Genomic DNA, 25,513 nt, shown 5'->3' on the forward strand with positions numbered 1-25,513 from the left:
ATAATAAATTTAAAAAGATTGAAAATTCATGCAGAGTATCATTTCTAGTCACAGTGGAATGAAACTAAAAATCAACAAGAGAAGGAAAACTGGAAAATTTAGATATATGGGTATTAAGCAATATGTTCTAAAACAACCAGTGGGTCAAAGGAGAAGTCAGAAGTGAAATTAGAAAATACCTTGAGATGATGAAAACTAAAACACAATATGCCAAAATTTATGGGATGCAATGAAAGTAGTACTAAGAGGGAAATTTATAGCTGTAAAAAGGACTCAGGACTTGTATCTAGAATATATAAAGAACTATAAATCAATAAGAAAAAGTGAGTTGACCCAATTAAAAAACAATCAAAAGAGTTGAAGAGGCGCTTCACAAAAGGGGGTATATATCCAAATGGCCAGTAAGAATATGAAAGAGTTTTCGTCACTGTTTGCACATTAAAACCTCAGAGGGATACACTCCCTCCTCTAAATGATTAGACTTAATTGACTGATGGTATCAAGAGGTGGCAAGGACTTAGAGCAGTTGGAACTCCCATCACACTGCTGGTGGGAACATAAATTTGTACAACTACTTTGGAAAACTGGTATTATCTACAAAGCTAAACATGTATATCCTGTATCCCAGAAATTTCATTCTAGCCAACAGAAATGAGTGCTTATGGCAGCCAAAAGCCATATATGAAAATGATCATAATAGCTTTATTCTTAGTAGCTCAGACTTGAAACAGCCACATGTTCCTCTACAGTGGAATCGATAAATGCACTGTAATATATTCATTCATTGGAATAGTACATATCCTTGGAAAAGAACGACCTACTGCTACCTGCTCCACTATGGATGAATCTAACAGATGTAATTTAAGTGAAAACAGCCAATCACAAGAGTATACAAGTGGAACAGATGATCTCATTTATAAGCCATTCAAAAATGGGCAAAACTCATGTATCGTGATAGAAGTTCTAATAGTGGTTTGGGGGGAGCTCTTCACTGGGTTGGGGCACAAGGCTGCCTTCTGAGGTTCTAGAAATGTTCTATAGCTTGATCTTGGTAGTGGTTATACAGGTGTATGCATATGCAAAAATGCATTGCACCATATACCTAAGATTTGTGCATTGTACCATATGAAAGTTAATTCTCAATTAAAAAAAAAAGTGTTTTCGTATAGACCTGAAATAAAAAGTACATCCGTTGCCAACTTTCTGCATGGAAGGCCAAGGTTTTTCCTTTGTGTATGGTGGGCCATTGACTTCTGTTCGGCATAGTCTAGTGTAAACCACACCCTCAAAGTATTATACACAATTTTCGTAGTCTGTCCCTTTAAATTGGAGCAATTGCTCAGCAATCTGAATTGGGATACTTCTGGATTTTTATAGTTTTTTCCCCCAGTTTTTTATTATTTTCTTACTTATGTCTAATTTGACAAGTTTTTTTTAGCACGTTGCCTTTATTACATTTCTAAAAGTACTCAACCAGTCTCTTTTATGAATTGGGCTTCCTTGTAAGCTTTCTATGACTAACAATGAGTTTGAAAAATTCTCATCTAGGTGGCTTCAGAGTTTCCTTCTAGCTCTAAATTTTTATGATTTTGGTATTTTGTACATTTGTACAGTCCTAGTGGGGAGAATTCAGTGCAACTGCAGTGGTTCCCGTGTCGCTGTTATCAGTGCAGACTTTACCTCCTCTCATGTTCTATGTTTTCTCTCCTTTTTGTTCCTCCCAGCTACCCACTGCTGAAGCTCCCTTTGCCAGGAACAGGACCTGTGGAATTCACCACTCCTATGAAGGATTACGCGCCTCCGCCTGTGTCTTCTGACCACAAACCACGAGAACCTAATGAGCAGCCGGAGTGGGTAGGTGCTCACTGTGTTGCTGAGGAGAGTCCTGGGGGTTGGGTGGAGATTGGCTGAGGCGGGGGTTTTGTGAGTGAGAGTGAGGGTGGTCAACCTCTGATTGGTGCAGACATGTACTTGAACAGCTTTACAAAGGCACCAAAAATATTTTGTTATACATTTAATGAATAACCTGTTTTGAAAGGAAACATTAAGCGACACAGAAATGTGACTGACCTAGAAAAACTGAGATCTGTGTTGTAGCTGTGGCCAGCTGAGTCTGGGTTCATCCACTGGGCTGCTCACACACCGTGCACAGGTGCTGGCAAGTGCCTTGGTAAACAGGCCGTCTCCTCCTTGCCCCAGGTGGTCATGAGAACCACTGAGCGTCCCTAGAGAATGTTTTTAGAGTCCTGACACTGTTTAATATTTGCAGCGTGCACCTAATTTTTTCAAATCTGTTAGGTCCTATTTTATCCTCACAGTCCAGTCAGGTAAAAAGTACAGGTTTGTTTTGTTTTAATCTCTTTTACAGTTAAGCTGGGGCGCAGAGTGATGAAGTGCCTGATGTTTAGTTTATGTGAGGTCAACACTGGAGCAGAACTCCAGGTCTTCTGACCCTAAGCCAACTGCTTCTTCTGTACCACGCTGTTCTCAGTTGACACTGTGAGCTGAGTGCTGATATAAACGAGGAAGAAACAGTCTCTTCAGTTGAGGGTCTCAGGTGCAGGACATAAGTCACCGGAGCTCTGCACTCACGTTTTGGAAATCTTACAGGCTTGATTAGCTTGGCTCTAAACCTTTTGCCTGCCAGGTAATGGATGAAATGTCCTTCCTTGACGTGTTGTGCTTTGGTCTCATGGATTGGTGCTGGACTCTTCACGTCTGTTCTTGAGGAGAAAAACCAAAGCTCAGGGAACAGAGCTCTTCCTCTCCCACTTTTTCTCTGACAGTGTTTGCACATTCCTTCCCGTTTGCTTTTGGGTAACGTAGCGGTCAGGTAACGTGTTATAAACTTGGCTGTACTGTTGCTGAAATAGCTAGTAGGTTAGGTTTGTGTTAAACTACACGTGGTGTCAATGGGAAGTACACAATCCAGGCTTCATGGGACTCCGTCCATCAAGGTCAGAGGGAGCATGGTCTAATACGGGCGGAAACCAGTTCTGTAACTTCATGTCCCAGCTTGACCATCGGCTTACTATGGGACCTTCTTAGTTCAAACCTTTTACCTTCATTAACCTCTTGATGCAGTTTTACCACCTAATGGTTCCTGGTCATAGCAAGGTAGTCTGTGTTTCTGGATGTTTTGTAACTACTGGAGTTCAGTGCACCTCATGGTGCAGAACAGATGTTTACTGATACTGCTGTTAGGGGGGTTTACTTGTTTGTGAACTCTTTAAACTTCCTTAGTGCCCTTCTTTGGTCTGGGATGATGTTGGTAAGTGGGTATACAAAATGATTTGAGGGCTCAGAAATGGGGATTGTCTGTTTTCTCTTTCTGATTGGAGTCCCCATCCTCTGAAGAATTGAGAAGGAGACCCAGGCCTTGGTGCTATAACCTGGTGCCATGCAGCTCACTGGTCAGTTATCTCACCTTCATTGACTGTCCGTGATGAAAATACAGGCCAGCAATACAGAAATTTTAAGGTCTGCTTTAGTTATGATGGACAGAAAACTCAACTAGAGTAAGCAAAAAGGGAATTTTTCGGGTCATGTAACTTGAGGGGCAGGGCGGAATCAAACACAACATGGTTTAGGCCTCAAAAAGAGTTCATTTCAGCTCTGCGTCAGCTCCACTCTTGGTCCACCTAACAGTGGCTCCAGCAGCTTCAGCCCCATGTTCTTGCAACATCCAGTCCAGTGGAGGACGAGACGGTGCGCAATTGACTCTGAGTGGGGTTATCTGCCTGTCCCCATCCCAAATCCTATGGCCAAGGAGGGTGCTTTGTTGATTAGCTTCATCACCTAGTTATCTTTCTCACCAGGCTGAGAAAGAGAGAGGATGATTTCCAAAGGAAAATAAGGAGGCCCTGGCACAGAATAGCATGCGCATGCATCTACTGCCCACATGAAGGAACCAAAGCGACCTTCATTCCTCCGTTCATTCCTTTATTTAACATGTTTATTGTGTGTCTGCGGTGTGTCGAGCAGGATAGCATAGAAGACACATAGAGCCTCACTGCCCCTGAGGGGATCCCAGTCTGGGTGGGAAGAGAAGACAGAGATGTCAGTTGAAATAAATACAATATATGTTAAAGGGACTCAGGGGCCAACTGAAAGAGCTCTCAATGGCCAATTCTGGAAAATAAAATATCTTTTGCAACAAAATGAATAAAATAGTATTGGATTATAACCCAAAGTGTAAAATAAATATCTGAGTCCATATGATTGAATAAATAAGTGGATGGGGGAGAATACAAAATCTGGGCAAAAAATTTTGAAATAATTTATGTAGGTACTCCGCCCTCAAGGAGGTGGAATGTAACTCCCCTTCCTTAAGTGTGGACTGTGCATAGTGACTTCCTTCCAAAGAGTACTGTAAGGAGAGGGGGAGAAACAGTCACTTTGCAGTGGAGAACCTTACAGGTACCTCCTCAGGTTGATAAAACATACCCATGTGTGAGACGATGAGAAGGGCACTTTACATTCTGTGGTCTTCCTCCCCAAAACCCATAACCCAAGTTTAATCATGAGAAAAACATCAACTGAATTACAGTTGAGGGACTTTCTACATAATACCTGACCATATCTGAGAAACTGTCATAGCCAAGAGAAGCCTCAGGAGACATGACAACTGAATGTAGTGTATCCTGCATGGGATCTGGGGAGAGAAAAAGGACATTAGGTAAAAACTAAGAAAATCTGGTTTCCTTAGCAACAATTTCTCAAACTTTCCTTATTTTTGATGACCTTGACAGTTCTGAGCAGTACGGTCAGGTATTCTGTCGAGTGTCCCTCAAGTGCGATTTGTCTGTTTTTCTCTAGGTTAGACTAGGGTTATGGGTTTTTGGAAAGAAGATTACGGAGGTGAAGTGGCATTCTTTTCATATCCATCAACTTCCTAAATTAGTTTTTAAATTTCCATACGTTAAAGTTCAGTCTTTGTGTTGTGAAGTTCTTGGTACTGTCAGATTTTTTTTAAAGCCTTTTAATACATGTATAGAGAAATCTCATTGTGGTTTTAATTTGCATTTCCCAGATGACTAATGTCAAATGCATACTGTATTTGCATATCTTCCTTTATGAAATGTGTGTTTAAATGTTTGCCCATTTTGAATTGAAGTTTTATTTTTATTGAATTGTGATTCTCTGTGCTGGAGATGACTGTCTCTCTGTATAGTCCTCCTTCTCCCCCTTTGCTGAAATGCTCCCCCAGTGGGATCATGGCTACACCCTGCGGTTGGCCTTTATCTGTCCTCCAGAGAGGACGCTAATCAACTCTGTCAGGTCCTTGTGCTCTGAGCTAGGCCCGCCCTGTGTTAGAGTCACTGAGATCAGTGGCCTTGTGAGGCTAGGGGGGTCAGTTCCCTCTGAGAAGAGGGAGGTGTTTACCAGAGGAAGAGAAGAGCAAAGCAGAAATGGTAGAGACTTTGCACTTCCCCGGTGTGTGACCTTGAGCAAGTTACTTAACACCTTTGTGCCTTCATGAAAGTTTCTGCTTTCATAAAATGGGGATGATAATTATATCTACATCGTGCGTTGTCATAGGATTAAGTGAAAGAATGCAAAAGTTTAGTGCAATGCCTGGTGCATCATTTGCATTCAACAAATGCGGATAGTTTGTGGCTGTCACCATTGTCATTGATTGGATCTGGCCAAAGCAGAAAGGAGGAGAACAAAGGTTCATGTGCTTGGACTGCCCTCTGGTGTGCCCCAGACCTGCGCTCCTTGTCTCTTACTTCTCGGCTCAGATGTCACTCTCTCCAGGAAGTCTTCCTCAGCTCTCTTGCAGATGTGTGCCCTGCTTCTCCTCTGTGCTCTGTATTTTGACCCAGTTGAAATCATATTTCATTCAGATTTGTTTACTTCAATGTTTTGCACATAATAGATGCTCAAGAAAGGTTTTTTGTTGAATAAGGAAACAGTACATTCTTATTTAGGAGACAGGGATTCTGAAGTGAGGCATTTTTCTTGGAACATGGTTGGTGATAAGGTAGGTAGGACCAAGTTGAATCGTGGGCTGTGGAGTTTAAACTTTAATTCTGTAGGTAGTGGGAAGCTATTCCCTTAGAGGCAATGACATGATGAAAGTGGTAGTAAGAAGATCAGTCTTATTGAACTTGGAGAAACTTAGAGACTGAGATGGCCATGTCTGGGAGCAGGGCGGGGGGATATCTTGTTCTGTCTAAATGGGAAGTAAAGATTGTGCTAAAACACAGAACAAAACAAAAACAAGCCTGAGGTCTTCTGCACTGGCCTGGATCCCATAGACCAGGTCCTCACAAAACCTGAATTTCACACAAAGCCCTGCTTGGCAGGTCCATCTTGTTGGCTGGGCTTCCAGGGCCAGCCTTGCAGTGTTTCTGGTGGCTATCTGAGCCTAGACACAGGGTTTCCAAGGATCCCTGGTCAGGGGCTTCATGCTGTGAATGGTTGTGGCCAGATACCCCAGGAGTCCCCAGGACCTCAGCTCCCCTCCTGTACTGCTTGTGCTGGGCCTTTCCATCCATGTCCTGTTGTCTGTGGGAACTCACATGGTTTACAACTGCCCAGGCAGGTTGGCTGTAGAGAACAAACAGGCTTGGGAATTTGGCAGCCCTGGGCTTTAATCCTGGCTCTCCTGCCTCTCAGCTGTGTGTCCTTGGACGTAATCCTTTTATCTCTCTGAGCCTTGGTTTTCTTATCTGTGTCCCCTAGCTCAGGGCCTCTCACAGGCTGCAGTCAAGGTGTTGGCCAAGGCTGCAGTCATCTCAAAGCCCAACTGGGGGAGAATCTGCTTCCGAGGTCACTGAGACGGCCGCTGGCAGCAGGTTCCTTGCAGGCTGTTGGACTCACTGGATAGTGGCTGAAAGTCCCCTCAATTTCTTGTCACATGAACCTTTAGCAGCTCGCGATATGGCTGACTGCATCAGAGTGGTGGCTCCAAAAATGAGGGGAATGGAGGAGGAGTCTTTTTTTCCTTCCAATTTTTTTTTGTGTGGTAAAATACATGCAACATAAAATTTACCATCTTACCTATTTTTAAGTGTACAGTTCAGTGGTATTAAGTACATTCACATTATTGTCCAACTGTTACCACCATCCATCTCCGTAACTCTTTTCATCTTGTAAAACAGAAACTCTATATCCATTGAATAACTCTTCATTCCTCCTCCCTCAGCCTCTGCTAACCACCATTATACTTTCTGTCTCTGAGTTTGGCTTCTTTAGGTACCTCAGTAAATGGAATCATACAGTATTTGTTTTTTTGTGACTGGCTTATTTCAATTAGTATAATGTTCTCAAGGGTCATAGTCTTTTGTAACCTAATCTCAGAAATGACGTCACTTCTGCTCTTTGTCAAAAGCAAGTTACTAGGTCCAGCCCACTCTCAAGGGGGTTATATGTGGGCATGAGCACCAGGAGGTGGGGATTATTTGGCCATGTTAGAAGGCTGCCTACCACGGCCTCCCTGTAATGAGGAGTGTTCCCTTTGTGCCCTGGGGCATCTGGACTCCACTGGGCCCTGTACTTCCTGAGTTACCTGCTTTGGATACCACATGTCGTCTCTGTTTCCATGTCTGTTTCTCACTTGAATACCAAATAGGGATTATGATAGGGCCCAGCACAGTGAGTGGTGGGCTCTGCCCACATCCCCAGGTACCATTTTAGTGTCTACCTGCCTACTTTCCAGCCACCAGCATCTTCATCTTATTTGTCAAAGGATCTCTGGTATAGAAGGGCTGAAGTGCTGGAGAATTTACGCCTTCTAAGAGCAGCCCTCAACCAGTAACTGCACGAGTTGGTATGTAGTACCTCAGCTCTATAATCCCTTAGGTGGGATAACTCAGCTCAATCCAGTTATCCACAGAGGTCACATGCTCAGTAACACACCCTTGTTGGCTGTCTTCCCTTCTTTGCTCCTGTCCCTATTCCCCCCCACTGAGTTTCCTTCACATCCCAAAGAAACTACTTGTCTTAGGGTCTGCTATTGGGGAAACTCAAACTAAGATAGTGATGACAAGAGTTAGCCCAATGCCTGTTGAATAAACCACCACAAGAGAATTTTGATGCCCAGAAGAGGGAGGTTGAGGCATTGTATGATGCCCATACATTGGATGATGAGTTTGGTAGAATCATATTAAATGACTAGACCAAGATCTTGAAAGAGTTAGAAAGATGTGGAATAGCTGCTTGGAAAGTTCATTTGGAAGTCAGTGAGAATGAATCAAGAGCCGGCCAGCAGAGGGAGGCCCAGCTAAGGCTGGAGAGCACAACTGTACAGTAGGCTCATTTCTCCATAGTTTTTGTCTGGTAAGGCTTACCAGCCAAGGTATGAAAACAAACGAGCAGTGGATTTTGCCCAGGATTGGTGGAAGGTCAGAGGAGAAAGAGATGTCTTGGGTGAAGGGGTTACATATTCCTATGAAAATATGATGAAAGCTGTGGATCTTCTTCCCTAAAAATGATGATGGTAATAATAAAATATTTACTTCCAAGCAGAAATTTGAATAAATTTGGGGAGCAGCATGCTCATAGAGCTCCTGAAGCCAGCCATCCCTAGAGCCCAGGAAGAGACCTCTGGGTCTGAAGTATGTTAATTAGTACTTTGTTGAAATGGTGGCCCGCACGGTCCTGGCTGGGGAGAAGGTGCCAGGGTGGGAAGGGGGCCAGAGATGGACTGGAGGGCCAAGGAGTTGTCCTACCTGGAAACTGACTAAGGGTTCATTTGGACAGGCTCAGTGGGCCTGAGGTGGGGGGTCTGAGAAGGGCAGTGGGCAGAGGAGGTGGTATATGCAGAATCACAGTCTTGTGCCAAATGAGAACAAGCCCAGGGCTGGAGGCTCCATGGAGCTATGCTGCCTCTATGTGATGTGTGATGTCCTTCACAGGGCTTTAGGATGATTGCCCTGGGAATGGTTCATTGTAGAGCAGTTGGTCTCTGGATGACTCCTCCCCCACTCAGGCCTGTGTGATGTGTTGAGTCGATGAAGTGCTGTTCAGATCAGAGTCTGTGGTAGACAGCTCTCTCCAGGTACCTCTATGCCTCCTGGCAGCTTCCAGTGGGCTGAGCCTGGTGCAGAAGACAAAGTGGGTGAGGCCTTCTGTCCCCAGAGCCTTCGCTAAGAGATGGCTTTATAAACGGAAACGTCACAAAGGCTCAGATTGTTGCTCTGGGTTGTTCCTTTGTGCCCAGGGGCCCAGGACGCCCTACCTTGCTGTGTGTGTTCAGCGTCTTGATGCTTGCTTGTGTGATAACCTGGAGTACTGCCTCACTGAGTGGCTAAAAGGCCTTCCTTTCCTCTGTGCACCTGCTCTTTGGAGTTCCTGATCACGGAACAGGCATGGAGACAGCCCCCCATCCCTCAGCCAGGCCCAGCTTCCTCCAGTCTGCACTTCACAGCATGTCACGGCTCTGGGCAGCCTTTCCCTGTCTCTAGTTGGATGATACTATGACTCCTGAGTAGTCTTCCAGAGCACTGCTTTTGTCGGGTCTCCCCTCCATCTCGGAGATGCTCAGGGCTTTTCTTTGCCAGCTGATGGAAATCCAGACAGCTCAGTCAGGCATCATCCTAGCCACCTCTCATTTTAGCTGTTATTTCTGACAGGCCTGCTTTGTGCTGTTCAGGCTGGCTGTGCTCTCAGTGTCTGTTGCTCCTCAGATGCCCTCCCTGCCCGTCTCTCACCAATTCTTCCCTACCTCATGGCACCACTCAGCTCCTCTGCTGACCCTAACCCTGCCATAGCTAATCTAGTACCTTGTTTGGGGGCTGCTCCCTGACATCCGCATCCATCACTGGGAGTTACTGTTCACCTGTTACACGTATGAACGTTTAGTCACTTAAGGGCCTGTTTTTAGCTCTTTAAGGGTAGATGGCAGGTTCTAGTGAGAAAAGTGTTCAGTAAGTGACCTGGGTTTGAATCCTCACACCACTCTGCTCAAGTCAGGAAACCCTAGGCAATCACCTTGCTTCTCCTAGGACTGTCATAGCAGTCAATGAAGTGATGTGCCACAACTGTTTATTGCTAATATTTCCACTAATACTTAATCTCTGCATATGCCATTTATATACATATGTGTGTATATGTCAGTGTGTGTATGCATCTTCTTGATGCTGCAGGGTCGTTATCCCCCTTTCACGATTAGAACATTGGAATCTAGAGAAGTCAGAAACATTTCCTTGGCCATATTGGAGAGTTGGGATTTAAAACTGGGTCTTTTGTTCTTCCAAAACCGCTGACCTGCAAGTGGCAAAACCAGGATCAGTAAGACAGGCTACACCCTTTTGGGAGCTTATGGTCTATTGCAAGGTCGGCATACATTTTCCATAACGGGCTGGATGGTAAATGTTTAAGGCATTGTGGGTCACATTGTCTTTCATGAACACTCACTTCTGCTGCTGCTGTGTGAAAGTAGCCATGGGCAGTACAGAATGGAGTGGGCATGACTGTATTCCAGTGGAACGTTATTTAGAATAATAGGTCTCAGGCTCGATTTGGCTTGTGGACCATAGTTGGCTGACCTCTGCTCTGTTGGGAAACCACTTCCTAAGTGGTTCATAAATGGTAAAAAGCCCATTTATGGAACACCATTTGTAGACATCTTCATTTTTGAAGGCCTGTCTCTGTGGCCCCCTCAGTGCTTTGCCCATCATAGATGCTCAGTAAATTCTTACTGAATATGGACCCATGTTTCTCTCTCCTGTGCTGAGCTGACCTTTCTACCCTCCCCCATTTCTTCTGCAGTATGTGGGTGCCCCGGTGGCTTATATCCAGCAGATATTTGTGAAGTCTTCAGTGTCTCCTTGGCATAAGAACCTCCTGGCAGTAGATGTGTTCCGCTCACCTTTGTCCCGGGCATTCCAGCTGGTGGAGGAGATCCGGAACCATGTGCTCAGAGAAAGGTATTCCTCTCAGGGGCTCCAGCCTCCCTGAATCCTGTTCTGTACTGAAGGGAGGGTACAGTTCTCAGTGTAACTCCATTGAGCCAGCCAGCTCTGCAGAAATTGAGCAAGTGAGAAGGATGATGGGTGAGCCAGCTTTGCATTTCCCAGCATCCTTTTGTGTCTGCTGCAGCTGCGTTCCCTGTTGACCTCTGCAGATGGCTCAGATAGAGCCCTGAGCTTTGTCCTCAGATCTCAGACAGAGTAGGTATCCACTGGGCTGACCCTGTGATGAGCTGACTGAGAACTGGTTGACGTGCCTCAGATGGCTTACTGCCTAGGGGTTATAAGATGTGAATGTATTGGTGTTGGCTGTGCTGACGAGAAGCATGCTCTACCTGGGGATATGCTTCTGAAGCCCCAAGCCAAGTGGTCTCCCCATCCCAATAGTAGACCTTGAGCATGCTGGCTTCATAGGCTGCTCACCCCCTGGGTTTTAGTTAGCCTAAGGTATTTTGACAGGCATTTTGGTGAATGAAATGAAGCCCCTAGTTTTTATCCTATCCCCTCTGCCTACTGAATTAGCCAAGGTGTTTTAATAGGTGGGGCTGTGCATACTCCCAGAACTTGCTTCTCTCAGAGATGACTGGCATTAGGCTCTGGATGTGCTTTGGAGATCAGATAGCCACATGGTTTGGTTGTTGACCATCTGGAAGAACTTTCCCCTGCTGCCCTAATCCTCAAGCTCTTTGAGATACCAGGCATCTGGGAACCTGATGACAGAGGGTACCCTGTAAGTACAGTGGGCCTTCCCTGGGCTGGCAGACACAGTGGGTGCCTCATCCTGTCTCCTGCACAGCTCTGGGACCAGGAGCCTGGAGGACGTGTGCCTGCAAGTGACCGACCTACTGCCAGGCCTTAGGAAGCTCCAGAACCTACTCCCTGAGCATGGATGCCTGCTGCTATCCCCTGGGAACTTCTGGCAGAATGACCGGGAACGCTTCCATGCTGATCCTGACATCATCAGGACCATCCATCAGCACGAGCCGAAAACCCTGCAGACCTCAGCCACGCTCAAAGGTACCCCCAGGACGGGTTCCTTGAAGACCCGTGAGATGCGTCAGTTGCCGTGTCCTCTTTGATGGGTGCTTTGGCAGATCAGGGGTTACCCCTTGTTTCCAGGGGTAGAGGTGGGGATGGGTTCTTGGTGGCTTTACAGTGGCTGCCGTTCTTTTGTCAGTACCTGCTGATTTCTGTCTGCAGACTTGCTGTTTGGTGTTCCTGGGAAGTACAGTGGGGTGAGCCTCTATACTAGGAAGAGGATGGTCTCATACACCATTACCCTGGTCTTCCAGCGCTACCATGCCAAGTAAGGCCTTCAGCTCTTGGGGCTCCTCCTGACTGGGCTGTGGAATGACTTGGGACTTTGAGTGGTCCCTGTTCTGGTTGGAGTGTCCAGATTGTCCCCTGGGAAGTTTTCAGTCCTCGTCTTTATACCCCTTGGAATGAAGGATGCTATCTGTTCAGATTTGCTTGAGGATGACCTGATAGCTAGTTAAGAATAAGGGACTAAGGCAGGGCTGGCAAATTCAGTGCCTTGGTGCCTCCACTAGTCTCTGTTGAGCCTATGGCAGGGGTCCCCAGCTGGCTACTGCTGAGGCCCCGGTGGCCTCAGAGTCTTTCCCAACAGAGTGCTGTAGGCAGCTCCCCAGCAAGAGTGAGGGCACTTGAGATGCCTCCAGTTGGCTTTCCTGGGCCTTTGGCAGTCGGAGTGGTGTGATAGGTCGGGAAAGGGGTGCTGAGGAAGGAGCAGGGGGAGCTCCTGAGACAATTTGGCCAACTTTATAATTCTTCCAACACCCCTGGAAACTGCAGGGAAGCTTAGACACCACGGAGAGGCTCCCTCTGACACAGGGGGAGGAGGGAATCCCTGATGGGCCCTCCTTCCAAGGATTATCTTTGTCCTCTGGACCATGAGGAACAGTCCATCTACCCCACCCTGCTCCATGACCAGGTTCCTGAGCAGCCTGCGGACCCGCCTGATGCTCCTGCACCCCAGCCCCAACTGCAGCCTTCGGGCAGAGAGCCTGGTCCACGTGCACTTCAAGGAGGAAATTGGAATTGCTGAGCTCATCCCCCTTGTGACCACCTACATCATCTTGTTTGCCTACATCTACTTCTCCACGCGTAAGTCCATGGCAAAGAGTCTGGGGGCTTTCTGCAAGCTAAATGGGCATTTCCAGATCAGCCACTTTCCTGCCTCTGGAGGTGGCTTGGGCAGAGATGTAGAACATGCCTGGTGGTCACAAAAGCCAGGGCTTCATCCCCCAGCAGAGTCTCAGGGGCTTGGATGGGTCCACGGCTCCTCTCGCTTCTCAAAGAAAGATCCTTCCTGGGTTAGGATTCCCAAAAGACACACTATGCCCCTGGGACTGGGAAGTGTACATGGCCATCCTTTTCTTTGGTTAAACCAGGGTCCTTCCCTTCCTCGATTGTCAGGGCACACTCTCCTCCTAGGAGCTCAGTTAAGAAGGGTCTGTATGCCAGGGTCTGGGGGAGATGCTGCCCTGATGTGTCCTCTCTGCCCTCCAGGCAAGATCGACATGGTCAAGTCCAAGTGGGGGCTGGCTCTGGCTGCCGTGGTCACCGTGCTCAGCTCACTGCTCATGTCTGTGGGGCTCTGCACACTCTTTGGCCTGACGCCCACCCTCAATGGCGGGTAGGTCCCCAACAGGCTCCACTGGGCCACAGGGTGGGCCCTCAGGCCAGAGAGCCTTTCATCTCTGCGCCTACCTTGGACTGGACACTTGCTGTTACCTCATATCTTCACATTGTTATTTTGACATTTAAGAGGTACATTTTTTTTCCTCTTTAGTTTACCTGGTTTGTACATGTATATGTATAGTATATTCATACGTATATATGTATAGTATATTTATATGTATGTATAATATACATTTGTGTGTATATGTGTGTTTATATATAGGGTATGTACTTATGTGTGTATAAGTGTGTGTTTATGTATATATATATGGGGCTTATGTATATAAGTATATTGCTTATATGTGTATAGGTAAGTATGTATATGGTTGTGTTTATGTGTTATATATACACATGCATACTGCTCCTTGATGGCTTAAGCTATAAATGGGTGTGAGATAGAAGGTACATTTCTTTTTTCACTATTAAAATATTTAAATGCCTAATAGATCATTTTAGAGTAAGCTTTTTAAAAGATACAAGCACACTCTGATTTGTCACTTCTCCATTGATGTTTGCTTTCTCTTGCCATTTCTCTCTGAATCTTGGGCTGGAAGCCCTTTCCTGGATTTGTCCTCAGGCCTTGGTCTCCTTGACTTTGACTAGGCCCCACCTGTCTGTCCATTAGTGGTTACTAGCCGATTGGCCTGTGCCCTACCTTGGATTGTCAGGCTGGTTGCAGGAACAGCAGTTTTGTGTTTTCTCTTACTTTCATTGCTCATAGAACACCTGCTGCTTCTCCTGAACCTCGCAGTGCTAAACACCCCTCCCCCCGTAGCTGTCTGCTGTGCCCATCTCCGAGCCCTCATTTGCACTGCTCCACAGCGGAGATCCTGGTGAGGTGTCCTTGGCTGGCGTTCCTTGTGCATAGACTTATCTCATAGTCTGTTTACTAGTAGTGTGAGCCTGTGGTCTTGGGTAGCTAGTAGAGTTTTCTTTAGGAACAGTTCTTCAAACACATCTTTTCCAGAGGCGAGTACTGCTTTGGCTCATCTCATCCCCCTTCTGTTTAGTCCTGATGGCTTGGCCTGGAGTGCTGCTGAAGGGTCTTGGCCATGGTCTTTTCCTCTGGCCGGCAGAGTCTGCTGTGCGAAGGGCAGGGAGAGGTGTGCTCTTGCAGCTGGGTGGCAGGGGGGCCTCCTCTGGTCCTCCCTCCACTGTGCTGGATAGATGGAGATGGGGACGGTTGCTGGCCACTTGGCAAGGCTTTGAAGCCTCTCTGCAAGCTGAGAGCTACTGTAGACAGAGGCCCTGTTGGGTGTGAGTGGGGAGGGTGGGGATTCTGCCCTGTGCTTGTGGGAGTCGCTCAGCAGCCTCCACTACAGGCTGCAAACCCCACAGCCTCTCCAGGGCCCAGACCTGTTGAGAACCAGCTGTGTGTTGGGGGCCCTCAGTGCCGTCCTCACCCTCTCCCTCTCTTCCCCAGCGAAATTTTCCCCTACCTTGTGGTGGTTATTGGGTTAGAGAACGTGTTGGTGCTCACCAAGTCCGTGGTCTCAACCCCAGTGGACCTCGAGGTGAAGCTGCGCATCGCCCAAGGTAATATAGTGGGGAGTCAGGAGGATGGGGCGGGGGAGGGGCCCGTTTTATGCTTCCTCCTGCTGAGGAAACAGGGACCCCCAGCATAATATGGCCTCCATTGCTCTGGCCTCTCACATAATATGGAGTGGGCCACCAGGCCCTAGCAGCTTGTTAGCACATGCCCCGAGGAACCATGGAGTCACTGGACTATACTTTGTCCTGGTTCATGTGTCAGTAAGAAAGCAAACCGGACTCTGCTATGGGGCTTGGTGTTTGGTGGCCCTTCATCCAGGCTGGCACCTGGTGTTTTCTCTTTTTGCCTCACTCCACTACACTAGGCCCAGGCCCATGGGGCTGGTCACTTCAGAGATGCTACCTCCACAGCTACCAGAAAAGCCCCTGTGGCCTCAGTGGCAGGAGCTGGGGAGCTGGGGTTCTGGGGAAAGTGAGAACAAAGAGCCTAGGCCTGGAGGTCTGAACTCTTGTACCTCTTCCACCTAACCCCATTATCTGTGGGAAAGGAGCTGGAGACAGGCTGTTCATTCATTTGGCGAACCTTTGTGAGCTTCTGTGAGAGGCTGGGCCCTGTGCTAGATGTGGAGTTCTGAGGAGATGAGGGGAAATGGCCCCTACCCCCTGGGTGCTCAGAGCCTTACGCATGCGACCATGTGATAGCATGAGGCCCAGGGACTTGCCGTGGGGAGGGGCTTGTGGAAGAACACAGCTAGCTCTTCCGTCCCCAGAGCCCTTCTGCCACGTGGCAGGTAGACACACTCATGCTGTCCCTATGCAGACGAGACAAGGACAGCATGTGGAGGCTGGATGTGCCAGAGTGGGTAACAGTTGGCTTTCGTCTTGGGTTTGCTCATCTCAGCATCTGCTTCTCCCTTCCTTTGATGGTTATAGCTCTCCCCTGTACCCTCCAAGACCCCTCTTACCTGCAGCAGCTGTGCAGTGATGGCAGCACCTTGGAACCCAGGCATTGGCAGTCCTGAGGATTGGGCACTTTTGTAGAATAGTTGCCTCAGAAGGCTGGGCACCCTCCCCATGCCTCCATCCTCTGAGGACCACAAGGTTGTGTGCAGACAAAGGTTATGTATTGGCCCAATGGTCCTCTTGTCCTCTGCAGGCCTAAGCAGCGAGAGCTGGTCCATCATGAAGAACATGGCCACAGAGCTGGGCATTATTCTCATTGGCTACTTCACCCTAGTGCCCGCTATCCAGGTAAGGCCCCAAGGCCTGCCACTTGGGTGAGCGTGGAACCACCTGCTGGGTTCCCCAGCTGTGCAGCCATGCACAGGGTGCACCCCTCTCAATGCAGACTCCCTTGTCTATGAGACGGGACCTCTTTGCTGCCAAGATGGTTGTTAACATGCATAAGGTGTTCCTGGCATGCCTGGTTGAGCAGAAATACTTAGTAAGCCCTGGCTGGGTTATGGGATTGAGCTCCCAGCCCATCAGGCTCTGCCTTTGACCTTGTCCTCTTATGCTCTCTCATTCAGCCAAGTGGCAGGAGGGGGCTTGGTGGGCTCAGTGGAGGCTGGTGGCTGGCTGTGCAGTTGCAGTCAGACCTAGTTTCCTGTTTCTCAGGCAGAAACACTGTGGGGCCCCTGAACTGGTCCTGTCTTTCCTGGCACTAGTCCTGACCCACAGCTGCAGCTTCCAGACACATGGCTTCCCTGTAGGAGGGCCACTCCCCATTGCCCAGAGTGGCCCCTGTTCTTGCAGAGTGCCCTCACTCAACTGTGAGCAGAGGTGGAGGTGGAGTTGGAAGCCCAGACTGTTGCTGACCATTCTGGAAGGAGCTGCTCGAAGGGGGTGATGCATCATCTCCTCCTTCCTCCTCTCCCAGGGCTGGCAGGCCTGCTGAGGAGTGAGATGAGTGGAGAGCATAAGGGCTCCAGGCTTTTCCCCCAGATGTCCCAGAGGGCATCTGCAGGCCATGGTGCAGTCTTGGGATATTAGAGCCATCATGACTACTACGCCATCATGTGCTAGATCCTTCATCTTACCCCAGATTTGAGTAAAAGCTGTGGTGATGCGCCAGAAGTCTCAAACAAGGGCAGGGGAGGGAAACTTAAATCTGCGAAAATTCCATCTATCAACAGAGCTCGGGGAGCAAAGGGACCACCGTTTTTCAGTTTTAGGGCAGAATTAATTCCCTCCCGCCCCCTCTCCCCTGCTTCGTTGGTCCAGTGCCATCTCTGGCCAGGGACTTTTCTGAGAGCCCCAAAATCAGGTCATCCCTGGGCTCTGGGTAGGTGGTGGTCCATCGCAGTTGAGCAGGTCCAGGGGCTCAGTGAGGGAGGGCCTTTTGGGTGGCAGGCTGATGCAGCTCAGAGCTTTCCAAGTTGGAGCAGGCCCCCCTCTCTCGGGGGATCAGGAGATTCAGGGAGAGCACCCACCCTTCAGCCTTCTCTGAATAAAGGTGTGAGGAGGTCTCTGCTGCCCCCTGGTGGGGAGGGAGGGAGGGAGCCGCTGGCACTGTTTCTCCTTGGCCACTCCCAGATTCAGAACTACTAGTATCTCTTTTCTTTATCTCTGCTGTGCCCCGCCTGCCACTGCCCTGCAGATTCTGAGGTGCCCACAGGCAGGGAGGGAACTGCTTCTCTAGGGTGCTAGGCCATGAGGTCATGGTGTCCCCTTATCTGCTCTAATTCCAGGAGTTCTGTCTCTTTGCTGTCGTGGGCCTGGTGTCTGACTTCTTCCTTCAGATGCTGTTTTTCACCACTGTCCTGTCCATTGACATTCGCAGGATGGAGGTAGGAGTGGGCTGAGCCCTGCCCCATCCACCTCCTCCTCAGCCCTGGCTGTGCTCAGGGGATCTTGGGTGAGAGAGGTACAGAACTTGGGCAGGGACAGTAGCCCCGTGTGGGCAGCCTCTGGACGGCAGCCTCGGGTCCTGACCACTGCACCCCCAACAGCTAGCCGACCTGAACAAGCGCCTGCCCCCTGAGGCCTGCCTGCCCCCAGCGAAGCCAGTGGGACGGCCAGCACGCTTCGAACGGCAACTGGCTGTGCGGCCATCCACACCCCACACCATCACACTGCAGCCATCCTCCTTCCGAAACCTGCGGCTCCCCAAGAGGCTGCGTGTCGTCTACTTCCTGGCCCGCACCCGCCTGGCTCAGCGCCTCATCATGGTACCTGCCTGCCCTGCCCTGCCCTGCCCTCCTCTGAGGGCCAGTGCTCAATTCTCTCTTGAATTTGACACTATGCCTTGGAGAGGGCGCTGCTCCTCAGGCCCTGTGGCCTCTTGAAGCCTGGCTTTGGGAAGCTGCCCACCATACCACCCTGCCTTGAGATGGTAAACCTACTTCTGGGAGAAGCAGCCCTGGGGTCGTCACGTTGAGGAGTCATCATCTCCCCAAGATGACCCAGGATAGAAACCTTCTAGACGGGCTGCTCTGGGGTGGAACCACCATGGTTCCCTGAGTCAGGGTTCATCAGCTGCTACATGTACAGGCATCAGAAAATGCTGGGCAAAATAATTCACCTGCTGGACTGGCTGCTGGCCACCAGTGCCTCTCCCAAGGAGTTGAAGTGAGAGGGGAGCAAGGCTGAGGCCCTCTGAAGACTGGGACCTGTGGGTGTCTCTGGAGTAGTCAGGCAGCTGGTCCCTCTGGCCATGCTGACTGTGGGAATGGCAGCAGCTTTCTGGCCCCAGCTGAGATGGGCGTTAGGGATAGAGAAATTCTCTGTCAAACTCCAGGGTGCTGCTCTGTATTTCCAGGCTAAGAAACTCAAACCCTGATCATGGAAAGGACACTAGGTCCCTCCAATGACAACTGGCCTCGGGTCATAGTGGGATGACTTGGGGTGGGCAGAAGGGAAGGACAGATAGGGGCCTGTGTCCTCTCCCCACCCCCAGGCCTGAGGTCCCCGTGCTGCCTCCTCCTAGCATGAGGGCCAAGGCTGCTGTGCCGTGGGGCTGCCTGTTCCTCCCAGAGGCCCCGCTGAGCGCCCAATGCCCCACTGCAGGCTGGCACTGTTGTCTGGATCGGCATCCTGGTGTACACAGACCCAGCAGGGCTACGCACCTACCTTGCTGCCCAGGTGACGGAACAGAGCCCACTGGGCGAGGGCGCCCTCACTCCGATGCCTGTGCCTAGTGGCGTGCTGCCTGCCAGCCACCCGGACCCTGCATTTTCCATCTTCCCACCTGATGCCCCTAAGTTACCTGAGAACCAGACATTGCCAAGAGAGCCACCCGAGCCTGGGGGTCCAACAGAGGGCATCCATGATAGCCCAGTCCCAGAGGTAACCTGGGGGCCTGAGGATGAGGAACTTTGGAGGAAATTGTCCTTCCGCCACTGGCCGACACTCTTCAGCTATTACAACATCACACTGGCAAAGAGGTGAGTTGCGCTGTACCAGTAGTCACCTCTTCACTTGGTGGTGTCACCTCACCGTCTCCAGAGCATTCCTTCCCCCTCAGGCGGGAGACCCACTGCTTGGAAGTCTGTTTCCTTTCAAATAATTAAATACCCATAAGGTTGTGAAGTAGGAACCAGTGCTCCAGGCAGCCACAACCTAAGACAGTGGCCCTGGGCCCTGCTCTGGGGAGTCTTGGGTTGCGGCCAGCGCCTTGGCCAGAATGAGATCCACCCACTTGCTGCTGCCCACTCTGTGCCAGGATGGGTGATGGAGACAGCCCACACTGCAGTGATGGCTGCTTGGGTGCTGGTGTCTGTGACAAAACAAGGTTGGGGTACCAGAGCTGGGTTGGGGAGGGGCCCACCACCCATGCTGAGAAGACTGTACTGAGAGGGTGGTGGTCTCGGAATCTGGCAGCTCCAGCTGAGTCCTGCATGGAGAGTAGGGAGTGGACTGGGGCAGCAGCAGGAGGGACCCTTCTGAGGGCATCCCCACTGAGGCTGCCCACCTGCCCGGTCCCAGGTACATCAGCCTGCTGCCTGTGATTCCGGTCACACTCCACCTGAACCCGAGGGAGGCCCTGGAGGGGCGGCATCCTCAGGACGGCCGCAGTGCCTGGCCCCCGCCACAGCCTGGGCCGGGTGGGCTCTGGGAGGCCAGCCCCAAGGGGCCAGGTGTGGTGCAGGCCCACGGAGACATCACTCTGTACAAGTAAGGCCCCTGGGGGAGGGGGTGGCGGTGGGAGGGCCAGGGCATGCCTCACCACCATCCCACCTGGCACAGGGTGGCGGCGCTCGGCCTGGCTGCAGGCATCATCCTCGTGCTCCTGCTGCTCTGCCTTTACCGCGTGCTCTGCCCACGCAATTATGGGCAGCCTGGTGGTGGGCCCGGCCGTCGGCGGCGTGGGGACTTGCCCTGTGACGACTATGGCTATGCACCGCCTGAGACCGAGATTGTGCCCCTGGTGCTGCGTGGTCACCTCATGGTGAGTGTGGCCTGGGGGCTGTGGTGGCGCCTGGGGCCCTGGACCATGCTGACGCCAGTGCTCATGTTTCGTGTCACACGCCCACAGGACATTGAATGTCTGGCCAGCGATGGCATGCTGCTGGTGAGCTGTTGCCTGGCAGGCCACGTCTGCGTATGGGATGCACAGACTGGGGACTGCCTCACACGCATCCCACGCCCGGGGTAGGTGCCACCCTTCCATGCCCTGTCCCCGTCTCCTGCCCCACCTCCCACTCCTACCATTCCCTGCCATCCCCTGCCACCCCACCACTGTCCTTACTCTGCCCTCCTGGCCCCCCACCTCCAGCAGGCAGCGCCGGGACAGTGGTGTTAGCAGCGTGTTCGAGGCTCAGGAGAGCTGGGAACGACTGTCAGATGGCGGGAAGGGTGGCCCAGAGGAGCTTGGGGACAGCCCTCCACTGCAGCACCGCCCCCGGGGCCCTCCACCACCTTCCCTCTTCGGGGACCAGCCGGACCTCAGCTCCTTGATTGACACCAACTTCTCAGCGCAGACGCGGCTCTCAGAGCCCGCTCAGCCAGAGCCCCGGCACCGGGCAGGCTGCGGCCGCACTCGGGACTCCCCAGGCTATGACTTCAGCCGCCTGGTGCAGCAAGTGTACCAGGAGGAAGGGTTGGCTCCCATCCACTCACCAGCCCTGCGCCCACCCTCACCTGGACCTGCGCTGCTCCAAGCCCCTGAGGATGAGGCGGGCTCTCCTTCCGAGAAGGGCTCCCCTTGTCTTGCCTGGGCCCCCAGCGCAGACGGCTCCATCTGGAGCCTGGAGCTGCAGGGCAACCTCATCGTGGTGGGGCGGAGCAGTGGCCGGCTGGAGGTGGGCAGAGGGACTGGAGGTGGGCAGAGGGACTGGAGGTGGGCAGAGGGGCCGTCCACTTGGGGCTTGTGGGCCTTCCCAGCCCGCAGGTGCTCACAGCTTCTGGGCTTGCAGGTATGGGATGCCATCGAGGGCGTGCTGCACTGCAGCAGCGAGGAGGTCTCCTCGGGCATCACAGCCCTCGTCTTCCTGGACAAAAGGTGAGATTGCTAGATTGCCTGCCTCAACCCCAGACATCCCCAGCCCTTCCTGGCCAGGCCATACTCGGAGGTTTGAGTCCTGGCTCCCCTTTGCTGGTATGTGACTTGACTTCCCTTCTCGGTGCCCAGCCCCACACCTGTGAACAGCGGGTAGTCCACCTCAATGGGAGGGGTGACAACTAAAAAGAGTTAACTGGTAGGAAGCATGTAGAATAGGGCCTGGCACACGCTGAGCTCCTAGGACCCTTAACCACTGTGACAGTGGGGAGTGGGTACACTGTTTTCCTTTCTCACCTTTGTGAAGCCAGCATATCTCTAATTGCCCTGTCAATACTGACCTTTCTTGGTTTCTTGGCTGCATTTTCAGTTACAGAAAAGTGCATTTTCAAAAGAACCTTCTTGTTAGAACATTTCTTTCCCTTTGATACTGGACACTATTCTCGCCTCCCTCCTCAGCGCGCCTCTTGGCTGTGGGTGTTCCCAGGGCTCCATCTGCACACACTCCCTGTGAAGGTCCCAGCCACCCAGACTTTGGGCTCCCACCTCTGGGCTCTTAAACCCAGGTCTCACCCATGACCAGGAGCCTCCTGCTGAGCGCTTCACCTGCTTGTCTCATGCTGGCTCTTCCTTCCAGAGTCTCTGACCATTTGTGGCACCACCATCTAGGCTAGAGCTTGAGGTTTTTTTTTTTTCCTTGGGGTAGGAGGAACCCCTTGTCCTTAGTTCTCTCAATTTTTGTTGGCTGCTGCTGTCATTCCTGCCACCATCAGGCTTCTTGCATAGGCCTTGTCCTCCAGCCTGGCCAAGTTCATTAGGTTCCCCACGATTGGAAATTCTTCCTTGCTGCTTGTTTTTTTTTCCAGTTTTAGGGAAAGCCCACGGGCTCAGCCCAACCCACAAAGTTCCTGATGCCACGGTCTCTCCTCCTTGCCCTCCCCTTTCCCGTACACTGGGCCTTCCGCAGCTCTGCCCTGGGCCCTTCCAGTTCATGGGTGGAGGTTATAGACGTGCATTGCCTTTTGCTGGAGTAAGATTTTGAGCCCACTCACTTCGAGGCTTTGGGGTCACTGGACAAATGTCTCCATCTCTGCCTGTCAAACCTGTGCCTAGGGATTTCTGGGCAATGGAGAGAATCCTTCTTTGTGGAAAAAGGAAATGAAGTGGGGCTGGCCCTGTGGCCTAGCGGTTAAGTTCGGCACACTCCACTTTAGTGGCCCAGGTTTGGTTCCTGGGCACGGACCTACACAAGTCGTCAGTGGCCATGCTGTGGTGGTGGCTCACAGACAGAATAGAAGAAGATTGGCATAGGTGTTAGCTCAGGCGAATCTTGCTCAGCCAAAAAAAAAAAAAAAAGACAGGAAAAGGAAAATGGAGTAGGTGGTGCTTGGGTTGAAGCTGCTTTTATGTGATAGAGACAGCAGTACCTCCTGTGGCAGCAAAACGCAGCCCCACCTCAGGTCCTATTTCGCCGGTTCAGAAGCCTTTCCTTTAGCTCCAGGCTATGAAGTGGAACCTTCCACATGCTCTTTTTTTTTTTTTTTTTTTTTTCTGGTTTACAATCTTAGGTGATGTTCCTCAGGTATCATTTTATGTATATTAGCTCATTTACTCCTTGTGACCACTTTGTGAGTTGGGTACTCAATTGAGGACAACCTGTGAGGTTGTCCCCATTTCACAGATGAAGAAACTGAGGCACAGAGAGATTAATAATTAGAGTTGCAACCTGGGCCCTCCAGTTTCAGCATCTGTTCCACAGCACGTCCTTCCCTCTTGGCCATGGTCCCTCATGTCTCTGTCGTTCCCACATGCTCAGTGGAGCTGAGCCTGTCAAGTACCCATGGTGCCCGGCCTCAAGGCTGGGGGCTCTGAGGGAGATCCCCCTGGTAGTTGCTCTTGTCTTCCAGGATTGTGGCTGCCCGGCTCAACGGTTCCCTCGATTTCTTCTCCTTGGAGACCCACACTTCCCTCAGCCCCCTGCAGTTCCGAGGTCAGAGGGCCTGGGCTGGGTAGGGGCCTGCACCTGGTGGGTGAAGTGCAGGGGCAGCTTGTAAGGTGTCTTCTCAGAGATCCCTCACTTGGCCTGTTGTCCCCAGGGACCCCAGGGCGGGGCACTTCCCCTGCATCCCCCGTGTACAGCAGCAGTGACACGGTGGCCTGTCGCCTGACCCACACAGTGCCCTGTGCACACCAGAAACCCATCACAGCCCTGAAGGCCGCTGCTGGGCGCCTTGTGACTGGGAGCCAAGACCACACCCTGAGAGTGAGTGTTGGCTCCGTCTTTTAGGTGCTAGGGTGGCCTAGCACAAGGGATGAGGAGCATTTGGGGTCGGTCGGGGAGAGGCTAGAGGTGTCCTGGATGAACCGTGGAGGGATTTCTTGGCCAAACTGTAATTTGGAAAACACCAGATTGTCCAGAACTTGATGCCCATCCCTGCCCCAGGTGTTCCGTCTGGAGGACTCGTGCTGTCTCTTCACCCTGCAGGGCCACTCAGGGGCCATCACAACGGTGTACATTGACCAGGTAAGGGCCTGATGGGGAGCTGTGGGAGGGGTGCAGGAGTACTATGCCAGGCCCATAGCTCTTGTTTCTGACTCCTGGGAGCTGGCCCCCAAGGGCCTTCTGGGATGTAGAGGGAGGGCCGCCACCCACTGGGGCACTAGGACGGACACCCTTGTGGACAAAGGTATTCCACCTCAGTGACCCAGGTCCCCTGGGCCTCTTCCCCTAGACCATGGTGCTGGCCAGTGGCGGACAAGATGGGGCCATCTGCCTGTGGGATGTGCTGACTGGCAGCCGGGTCAGCCACATGTTTGCTCACCGTGGGGATGTCACCTCCCTCACCTGTACCACCTCCTGCGTCATCAGCAGTGGCCTAGATGACCTCATCAGCATCTGGGACCGCAGCACAGGCATCAAGCTCTACTCCATTCAGCAGGTAGGCAGGTTAGGGGCCACAGGATTCTCAGTTTTGGGGTTTTTTTTTTTTTGCTGAGGAAGATTAGCCCTAAGCACATCTGTTCCCAGTCCTCCTCTTTTTTTGCTTGAGGAAGATTGTCCCTGAGCTAACATCTGTGCTGATCTTCCTCTATTTTGTATGTGGGTTGCCGCCACAACCACAGTGTGGCTGATGAGTGGTGTAGATCCATGCCTGGGATCTGAACCCGTGAACCTGCGCTGCTGAATCAGAACATACCGTACTTAACCACTACACCATGGCACCAGCCCCTCTTGGTGTTTTGAGGAGGACTCAAGACACTGAGCCTGTCGTGTCCTTTCCTCTAGGACCTGGGCTGTGGTGCAAGCTTGGGCGTCATCTCAGACAACCTACTGGTGACTGGCGGCCAGGGCTGTGTCTCCTTTTGGGACCTAAACTACGGGGACCTGTTACAGACAGTCTACCTGGGGAAGAACAGCGAGGCCCAGCCTGCCCGCCAGATCCTGGTGCTGGACAATGCTGCCATTGTCTGCAACTTTGGCAGTGAGCTCAGCCTGGTGTATGTGCCCTCTGTGTTGGAGAAGCTGGACTGAGGGTGGGCAGCAGCTGCGCCCCTCTCAGCCGGCTACACAGGGCCAATGCACTGGAGCTAGACTGGAGGGAGGAGATGAGTCTTCTGCAAGCTGCCTTTGAACTGTCCTGCCTCATGACTGTAATATTATTAAACCTTTTTTTTAATCACATCTGCCAGAGGCCTTGTGATCCGCTTGCGTCTTCCCCTAGAGGAGCTTCTGTGTCACTTACTTACATATTCCCTCCCTGTGTCTAAACTTTAGTACTTGGTTAGACTTCTCTCAGCTCAAGAAGTGTACAGCGTGAGGGAGGCTCAGCAAGCCAGCACTAGAGGCCTTCTTGACAATTCCAGGGGTGGTCATCCTACCACCCACCCACATCCAAGCTCACTAAAGGTACATCTCAGATGGTGCTACTGGGGCTCTGGCTCTCTCCCTGAGGCGGCAATGGAC

At 51.1% G+C, this 25,513-nt stretch overlaps 1 protein-coding gene across 3 annotated transcripts in view; it reads left to right on the forward strand.

The window, feature by feature from the left end:
- The window catches only part of SCAP (SREBF chaperone), an 80,662-nt gene extending 55,431 nt beyond the window's left edge, over positions 1-25,231 (forward strand). Inside the window, exons 3-23 of one of the 3 annotated variants that reach the window (XM_046653434.1) lie at positions 1,725-1,854; positions 10,720-10,877; positions 11,716-11,936; positions 12,120-12,225; positions 12,871-13,043; positions 13,449-13,575; positions 15,043-15,155; positions 16,267-16,361; positions 17,801-17,899; positions 18,062-18,280; positions 19,119-19,495; positions 20,037-20,225; positions 20,298-20,499; positions 20,587-20,702; positions 20,827-21,352; positions 21,467-21,552; positions 23,457-23,539; positions 23,646-23,812; positions 23,993-24,073; positions 24,282-24,488; positions 24,836-25,231. In XM_046653434.1, the coding sequence (XP_046509390.1) occupies positions 1,725-1,854; positions 10,720-10,877; positions 11,716-11,936; positions 12,120-12,225; positions 12,871-13,043; positions 13,449-13,575; positions 15,043-15,155; positions 16,267-16,361; positions 17,801-17,899; positions 18,062-18,280; positions 19,119-19,495; positions 20,037-20,225; positions 20,298-20,499; positions 20,587-20,702; positions 20,827-21,352; positions 21,467-21,552; positions 23,457-23,539; positions 23,646-23,812; positions 23,993-24,073; positions 24,282-24,488; positions 24,836-25,081 (3,721 nt within the window). In that variant the 3' untranslated portion in view covers positions 25,082-25,231. The remainder of the gene's footprint in view (positions 1-1,724; positions 1,855-10,719; positions 10,878-11,715; positions 11,937-12,119; positions 12,226-12,870; positions 13,044-13,448; positions 13,576-15,042; positions 15,156-16,266; positions 16,362-17,800; positions 17,900-18,061; positions 18,281-19,118; positions 19,496-20,036; positions 20,226-20,297; positions 20,500-20,586; positions 20,703-20,826; positions 21,353-21,466; positions 21,553-23,456; positions 23,540-23,645; positions 23,813-23,992; positions 24,074-24,281; positions 24,489-24,835) is intronic. The other 2 variants (XM_046653444.1, XM_046653453.1) reach the window with 2 other exon arrangements.
- Positions 25,232-25,513: the final 282 nt, after the last annotated feature.

This window comes from Equus quagga, chromosome 1, assembly GCF_021613505.1.
Source record: "Equus quagga isolate Etosha38 chromosome 1, UCLA_HA_Equagga_1.0, whole genome shotgun sequence".
NCBI classification, from domain to species: Eukaryota; Metazoa; Chordata; class Mammalia; order Perissodactyla; family Equidae; genus Equus; species Equus quagga.